Consider the following 9,023-nt stretch of genomic DNA (forward strand, 5'->3'; position numbering starts at 1 on the left):
TATGACGACACATACGTGCTGCTTTTCCCATTATAGTATGTAATATAAAACTTGAAGAATTTAAATGGTTCATGATGACTAAAAATTTTCTTCTTTCAGAGGCGGATGTAAGATAATATTTTCACTTAATATACTGATAAAATCACATTTTATTGATTTTTGTAATCCACAATACACGGGTAGCTGGTCGCGTATGACGTCACAAACCAAAAGATTGACATCATCAGAACTTTTAATCTTTGATGGATTTTCCTCAAACATTCACAAATATTTTTTTTTTCAATTACGTTTCTATTTATTCACTAAACTTTTTAGCAAGGTGAACTTCCCCTTTAAATATAGGAATTTGCTTGCAAATCGCCATATGGGCCATCGTTGCGAAGTCCAGTTCCCGCTTCATGATGAAATGTCCGCTGATTGGTTGAAAGTGAAGTACACTCGAGAAGGGTTCTTCGTGATATTTGGACTCTCTCATCTTGCAAGAAGATCTGCCTTGAGGAAGAGTCTGCTTCCGATGCAAGGAAATGAGTTTCATCTTTGTGGATCCCGCCAGAAATGTGACAATCGGAAAAATTAAACAAGAAAGATGAACCACAAAGAAAAACGCCGCAAATTTGTGTTTATGTGTTCATTAATTAGATAGTTTACAATCGGAAAAGATAAAAAAAAAGGGAAAAAAAGAAAAATTATCTTCAAAGGGGAAAGCCGGGGAGTGTCGGAACGGAAGGACTTTTCTTTATTCATTGATTTACTTACTTGTCTCATAATTTGTATTCGTTTAATCTATGTCGCAATTCGTCTATAAAAGGCTTGAGAAAATATTCTTAGTAGCCAGTCTCACAAGTTTTCTAGCTTGGTTAACATACTGTAGTAACTAAAATGGATGATCATCAACCTTCGCAGGCACTTAGAAGAAAAAAGTCACCAGTTTGGGAGCATTTTCGAATCGATGAAAATGACGAGTGCAAAGCTATCTGCATTCATTGCAGTAAATCTGTATCTCGTGGGACCTGCAAAAGAAAGTTTAATACAACAAACTTAGCGAGGCATGTGCAAGTTTGTCTTTATATCCCACGACGCCGCCCACAGCCAAACGCACCATCATCATCCTCCTCTTCATCGACAACTTCGTCATCGACATCTCCGTCATCGACATCTACATCATCGACATCAAGCCAGCCGAGGCCTAGAGGAAGAGAGCAGCAGACATCGTTGACGTCGTTTATGTCTGTCGAGTCGGCATACCCCCACAACCACCCTAGACAAGTTGCAATATCTCGGAAAATAGCATTGATGATGGCCCTAGATTTTCGCCCATTTAACATCGTCGAGAACGAAGGTTTTCGAAATCTTGTGCAATACATGGACCCTCGCTATAGAATGCCTTCCAGACCAGTATTTTCTATGAATTTAGTACCTGCTATCTATTGCGAGGTGAAGATGGCACTTCAAAAAGATCTGAGGAGGACGGTTGTACCATTTAGCTTTACCACCGATATGTGGAGAGGCCAAAACACCGAGTACATGTGTGTTACGCTACATTGGTTGGTGACGAATGAAGAAAGAGTAAGTAATCTATTTTATTATTTTGTTCTATGTTCTAATATGCACCTTTTACTCTTTGATTTTCTCCCTCATATTTTGAGAGAAAAAATAATTAAAGAAGTTTTATTTCATCTCTTGAATAGTATTTTTCTTCCTTTATATAATTACTCCGTATTTTGTTCATTATATTTTATTCATACGAGTCTCTTCCAAAACCTTTCTGATTTTTGTTGCAATGATGTTATCATAACGGATTTATAATGATTCCGGTGTCAATGTTAATCTTAGAATTTCGCTTTAACAATATTAATCCCATAAACACACTCAATTGCCCATTTTAAAATACGCAAAACATAAAAAACTGATTGGTTATCGTGATGGCCACGCATTACGTGTACGTGTGTTTTCATCCTCCTTAATTGTTAAATCCGTAACTACGGTGACTTCAAAAATGGTTTAACTTTGAAGTATGATTGTTTTTCATAATCATGAAGGACAGTCTTGAATGTAAGCGGTCAATTATTCCCTTACATTTTCCCAAAATTTATTTGGCTCCCAAAGTTCAATAATTCTATCTCATCAGAATGAAACTTTTAATGCTTTAAAGTTTCTCTAATTCTCCCTATAAGCCATATGTTCACTTTTTTAAATGTTAAATAGGAATTGCAGAAAATTCGAGACTTATTCGAATATATTTTGTTTTTTTTATAAATTTGACAGATACCACAACTAAGAAGCGCTTTATTGAGTATCCAAGAATTTAGCCAGGCTGCAACGGCCGACAACATTCGATCACGGCTCGAAAAAGTTGTAGATGAGTGGTGCCACGATACGAGAGCGATGGGCATCATGTGCGGGGTGAGCGACAACGGGGCGAACATCAAGAAGAGTCTCCGAGACGCAGCCAACAACGGGAGCATCCACGGCTCCGTTTCATGCCTCGCTCATAATCTCAACCTCGTGGTGCATGATGTAATGAAGACCCAGCGCCGTATCTTAGACGGATTGACTGTCCTCCGGAAGATTGTTTCTAAAGTGAAGAACTCTATGCCAGTAAAGCGTAAATTTGAGGAGCTTCTCAAAATCTACTACCCCAACTCCACCCACATCAAGCTCCAAGCAGACGTTGAGACACGGTGGAATAGCTGCCTGAGGATGCTCTCTACGATTCTACCTCAGCGACTTGCAATCGAGGCCCTCATCCAGGATCGTGTCATGCAGTCCCATGGTGTGGGGCTCCCAAAATGTTACAACCACTGGACAGACATGTGCGACACGATGCAAGAATTTGTGAAGGTCCTCGAGCCGTTTCACGAGGCAACACTCCTGTGCAGTAAGACGACCTCCTCACTTTCATCGTACTTTCCAACATTAAAGGGGCTTATTGTGTCTGTGGAGCGTGCTCAGGTGAGGGGGATAGGCGCCACTAAAGATCAACTCTTGAAGAAACTTCGCGAAGTGATGGCGACCCACGTCATGTCTGATGACAACGACCACATCTACTTGGCAGCAACTCTGCTAGACCCTCGGTAAGTTTAATTTGAAATTTAAAATTTTGAATCCAAGTGATAAGATAAGATCCAAGTGATAAGATACAGTCAATGCATGCATGTAGCGATAAAACCATCAGAAATGTAGTTTCATTGGAAATAGCAAGCCAATAATTAAATTTTTGGTCCTTTTCCATGCCAGTAATTAAACGTAATTCTATTTGAAAAATGAAGGAACAAGTTCTTGGGCATTGCACAATTATGTTATTCGGTATAAGTCCCGGGCAAAGCAAAGTAAAGTGCGAAACTACTTTTACATTTATATTGTTTATCTTTCTGTAATAATGTAAAATAAATTGTGTTTCTATTAATGCGACAATTTTTTTCCATTACTTTTCTAAATTATTTGTTTTGTTCCCCATCTTTTCATCACAGATACAAGAAGAAGTTCATCCCCCGCCACAAACGGGAACAGGTGGAATCGGCGGTTATAGACGCCATCATCTCCGTCATTGAGAGAAAATATACAAGACCAATCTCGGCGGCTAACAGAGATCAGGATGAGACCGAAGAAGAGTCAGAGCAAACTCAAGAATACGGCGACCCATACGACTCCGATGAGACGCCGCCTGAGTACACCAACGACGATGGCGACAATGGTAGCCCTGCCACGCCCATCAACAATCAACCTCCGCCTCCTGTTCAAGACAGTCATGCTGCAACTAACATGGAGGGTGCATCTCTAATGGCAGGAATACTGGCAGCAACGGAGCCTGATAGTGATGACGACATCGCGGTGGATATTGAATCTCTCCGCGATGTCGCATTACGAGAACTCAAGCGGTACCTTGATAAACCCAATATTGACACAACAAGCGGTCAGGAAGCAGTTCTACGTTATTTCGGAGAGATTTCCCAAACTTAACCCAAACCGCTCTCTCTTTCCAAGCATGCCCGATGTCGAGCGTTACTTCAGAACGCATGTTCTCATTGGCAGGAAACATTCTTACCAAGAAAAGATGCTCCCTGGACCCAGAAAACCTCAACAAATTAGCAGTCATCAAGGTGAACTATCACTACATTCGTTAAAACTAATTGTTCACAGATATGAAGATCAGACTAAGATCGAGTTTTAAGTTTATTGAATTTTCGTATTTGTTGCATTATTTTAATTGCTGTGATAATTTTTTGTGCAGTTCGGATTTCATAAGAAAAAAAATCTCTGAACGCCGATAATGACACATTTGGCATGATTTACGGAAATAATGATAAATTTAAATCTAAATTGTTGTACCAGTAATAGGTCCATGGTCCATCTGATCAGCAGAAAATATCTCAATAAATCTGATACAAATTGAAGACTTTGCATTTAAAGATAAGTAATGTTTACTTTTCAGTTGAACATAATTTATGTCGTCATGAATATGCTATTCCTGATAGAGGCATTTCCACCATTTTCATTTTTGCTATTTTATCAAAAGAAATAATCCTCAATTACAGACTTGTGAGAGGGGAAAATTGTGAATGTTTCAATCTCTTGTTTGATTTTACTGTTCAAGTCATGTTACTTCCAACTATGAATATCCTTTAATTTTTTTTTTGTTTCAGGGGGTGCTAACAGTTGAATTTTCCATTTGAATAGCCCTAATAAAAGAGAAGATTTTAATGATCAGGGAATGGAAAATGATTAAGAAATGGGTTTAAAATTTAAACCTTTTTTTTTAATGAAACTAAACATTATGGTTGGATTTCTGGTTTTGTAAAAACTGAGCAATATATGTTTATTATGTCCGGGTTTCAGGTTTTTGTTTCCTTTTCTTGCAGTTTATGCCATAATTTTTTTTTTCAATTGCTAATCTTTAAGGGGGAGTTTCGTCACAACTTGCAACTTTTATCTATTTCAATAGAAATGTAATTTGATGTAAAAAAAATAAATATATATTGGTAAAAACTTGAAACTCAATTTATCAGATCATAACAATCTCATTTGTAAAAAAATAAAGAAAAATAAGCTTTCATTAAAAAGAATAGTCAAGAAAAAAAAGATCTTTGCAGATGTTTTTGATGACATGATATGGAAAATGTGAGGTGCGATTTTGAGAAGTGTTTCCATTATTAAGTGTTGGGGCATGAAAACTGGCATTGCACAGGAGTGAAAAAGATGCTGTGAATGGTCATTGAGGTGAGGAAAGGGAAAGAGTAACCGAGAGGGTGGAAAGCCAGAGGCAAGAGAACGAGAGAACTTAGTTGATTCATGATAACTTGTATGAAAGCAGAGTGGGAGAAGAGAAAAACAATTAGAGCACGTTTCTGAGTGATGGTAAATTACAAATTATCTCTGAAAATAAAATATTATCTTTTAATTTTCAAATATTGCAAGTCTTTCTTTCTTGTATTTTCACAGCTACTATCTTCAGTTAATATCAATATGGACATCAAATATTCATGTAGATATATTTGAAACCTCTAGCAAAGAGCAAAAAAAATATCTGCTCCTCTTTCTCTTCTTCATCCCACCTCAAGTCAAAATGGAAAATGTTGGGGCGAGCCGAGGGCAGGCCAGATTTTTTTTTTTTTAGTTACGGGATTATGGACTTCATTGTTTATTCAAATCACCCCCCCCCCCCCCACCCGCTCCCGCCACTACTTTGAATACAAAATATGGTATTTTCATTGAGGCTGTTACTTCAACATTTAATCATCCCTATTTTCATGATTAACGCTTGTTGAAAAAAGGCAACAAAAAAACAAGAAACAACGACTTCATACAAAAAAAAAAAAAAAAAAAAATCAGACCTTTCTTACATTTTCCGTCAGGCCTGATCAAATTTTATAAATACCCTCAGATTAAAGTTGGCATCATTCCACGAGGTTTGCTCTCTGCTCTCTTTTTCTTCCATAACTTCCTCCGTCCCCTCTCCCAATCTCTCTCTCTCTCACCTCTCTAACTCTGTGCGGATTGGATCGGGACAGTGTCTGCGTTGGCGTATTTATTACATGTGCTCCGATGCTACCTCTCCCCCTCCCTCTCTCTTGTGGACGGCCAGGCCTTGGCTTGCGATGACGTATTTAACTATTACAAGGGCGCGGCATTAAGCTGGTGCTGTGAAGGCGGGGGTCCATTCTAACGCTGGTAGTGATACCAACCAGCTGGGTCATGTCGGCGTAGAACGATCGTAAATCACTGCCTCGCTTGACAGTGAGACCCAGACTCCCAAGGGATAAATACGATATGTGAGTAGTACTTGGCATGCATGGGGTCAGCTAAGGACAATCAGGTCAGTTAAGGACAATCTGGGTCATTTTGTGCTTGATAAACAAATAGCAAAATCCGATATTTACTGCCGATACTTTCGACCGATATCGATCATAGGGATGAGTATGTGCCCCCGATCATCCGATCCGATCAGAGCTCTTACTTACAGGGTTAGTCACAGCTCTGTCAGTGTGCAGGGGGGGGGGGTCACACAATTCATATTCAAAAGTTTTTTTATAGGCCCATATAAGGATCATCAAACGTTAATTCTACATACATGTATGCATGTAGAAGGAACCCAACTAAATCATAGAATTTAGACTTTCACAAATTCATTATGAAATAACAAAGAAGTATTAGGATTGGTTCACACGCAAGCACAAAATAAATAACAAAAACAAAGTGACAAACAAATCAGACAACTAAATATATAAAAAGATCGAAGGACGCCAAAAACCTGGGGCACCCCTCCAATCCCCGAGCCCCTGCTCCGGCCCTTCCATCAGGTAGGCCTATGCTGAGTCAGACACTCGCCTCAAAATTGACTTTGGAAGACAAAACCCCATGCAGACAAAACAAATTGCAATCTGACAATCTATCCCACAGCCGAGGTTGCTTCACTTTATCCTTGCAAAGAAAGTAGTAAATTGCCGTTGAATTTCACATTTCATTAAAATTAGAACAACACAGAATTACTAAGTAACACTAACACATCTCTTATATCGCAAGCATTCATTGCGATGTACACAATCATAATGTCTTGCTCAATCACACGACAATTACCGATGACGTCAAAACGCGCGCGTGCAATTATTTTTATTTAGTAAGTGCAGCACCCGCAGTGGAGACCCTACAAAAAAAACTACATACAAAAAAAATTACAAGTACAAATAGTACAAACATGTGCCAATGAAACTTGAGTCTTAACTTTAATCTCCACTCCAGTCCAGGAGCTTCCTGGCTAGTCACCCTAGTAATAATACTAGAATAAAAGGAACGATATCAACTACAAATTTTCTCATGTTTGGAAATTTTAAGGAATTCTCTTTTAAGTTTTAGTTAAATTGTTTGGTGCGCAGACATGGGGTCCTCTTATGTATTATAAGGGGCGAATTAGCTCATGTGCAAATTAGACACACGTTTCACAGAAATGTGATAATAACAATTCATTTGCGTGCACATGGAATCTCACGCGGTGGAAATGTAAATTTATCATCTAGGCCTATGCTGATAGTATTATAACATCAATATTAATACTTGATTTAACAATAACAGTCTGTTACGAATTGCGTGCTTAGTTCTATACCCTAGTTGGATGTCTAAATTTGTTACTTACCACTTTTCTTCTTTGGCCGCTCAGCCCACTGGTAATTCTTAGCAAACCAAAGCTAGCTAAGTCTAACTCTAAGTCTTAAGACATAAGACTAAGTTAGATCTCCCCTTCGTTTTAACTTCCGAATGCAATGCGCACTTATCGGCTGGCCGTTCTACGTCAAATACCGTATGCAAGAGCTGCACACTGCACTACTGATGGCGCCTGTTCTGGCTCGCTAAGCCTAAGCCTAGGGCTAGGCTAAACTAGGGCGGCCTGATGTGGGGATCCTTGTTTTTCATGAGTCGAGCCCGGAGTCGAGTTATTAATAGGTTTTCGACAATGATTTACAGAATTGCTAATGTTCCAGTGGTTCGATTTACCAGGATATCAACACTGGAGTGTAGATTTTTTTTTTTTTTTTTTTTTTTTTTTTTTTGGGGGGGGGGGGGGGGGTGGTGCAACATGCATGGCCCCCGGCATGGCCATGGGTGACGTCGATGGCCCATCTCAAACGTTCCATGATTATGTCCATGACCCAAAATGACCTTTGACCATGATCATGTGACCTAAGATAAGTGCAAAACAATCATTCATACTTGATGATTACCCTTATGATGATGCTTTATGAGCTAGATCCATAAACTTAAAGGTCAAGTCCACCCCAGAAACATGTTGATTTGAATAAATAGAGAAAAATCAAACCAGCACAACACTGAAAATTTCATCAAAATCGGATGTAAAATAAGAAAGTTATGACATTTTAAAGTTTCGATTATTTTTCACAAAACAGTGATATGCACAATTACTGAGTGATGTGCAATTGAGATAGTCGATGATGTCCCTCACTCACTATTTCTTTTGTTTTTTATTGTTTGAATTATACAATATTTCATTTTTTACAAATTTGACAGTACGGACCAACTTGACTGAACCATATCGTATTAAACAATGCTAATTCCACATGTTCAGGGAGGAATTAATCGTTGTTTCACTTGGCAATGGGGAGAAAATTAGAATATTTCATATTTCAGATAACAAAATACAAAATAAATAGTGAGTGGATGACGTCATCAGTCTCCTCATTTGCATACAGACCAGGATGTGCATATAAATGTTTTTTTTTAATTAAGCGAAACTTTAAAATGTCATAACTTTTTTATTTTACATCCGATTTTGATGAAATTTTGAGTGTTATGTTTGTTGGATTTTTCTCTTTTTATTCAAATCAACTTTTTGTTGGAGTGGACTTGTCCTTTAAGTTATGATGTCAATTCAACACATGTATGATGTATACTCCCAACACGGCCAGAGATCATTGACCTTTAAATGACCTTTGATCTTGGCCATGTTCCTGAAATGCACACAAGGTATTTCAGGGATAGCTAGGCTACATTGCTGCTCTTATATCCAAGTTTCA

At 38.3% G+C, this 9,023-nt stretch overlaps 1 protein-coding gene across 1 annotated transcript; it reads left to right on the forward strand.

Moving 5' to 3' along the window:
• Positions 1–286: 286 nt before the first annotated feature.
• On the forward strand, positions 287–3,960 carry LOC135156199 (zinc finger BED domain-containing protein 4-like). The gene is made up of 2 exons (XM_064107875.1): positions 287–3,074; positions 3,471–3,960. The coding sequence occupies exons 1-2, from the start codon at positions 2,386–2,388 to the stop codon at positions 3,958–3,960; spliced, it is 1,179 nt and encodes a 392-aa protein (XP_063963945.1). The 5' UTR covers positions 287–2,385.
• Positions 3,961–9,023: the final 5,063 nt, after the last annotated feature.

The sequence above is a fragment of the Lytechinus pictus genome, chromosome 12, assembly GCF_037042905.1.
Source record: "Lytechinus pictus isolate F3 Inbred chromosome 12, Lp3.0, whole genome shotgun sequence".
Classification (NCBI taxonomy): domain Eukaryota; kingdom Metazoa; phylum Echinodermata; class Echinoidea; order Temnopleuroida; family Toxopneustidae; genus Lytechinus; species Lytechinus pictus.

Excerpts from the sequence above, each read along its gene's own strand:
- LOC135156199 (XM_064107875.1), top strand. The coding sequence starts at position 2,386 with ATGGGCATCATGTGCGGGGTGAGCGACAACGGGGCGAACATCAAGAAG. Across the intron at positions 3,075-3,470 it reads GCAACTCTGCTAGACCCTCG|ATACAAGAAGAAGTTCATCC; the intron begins GTAAGTTTAATT and ends TTTTCATCACAG.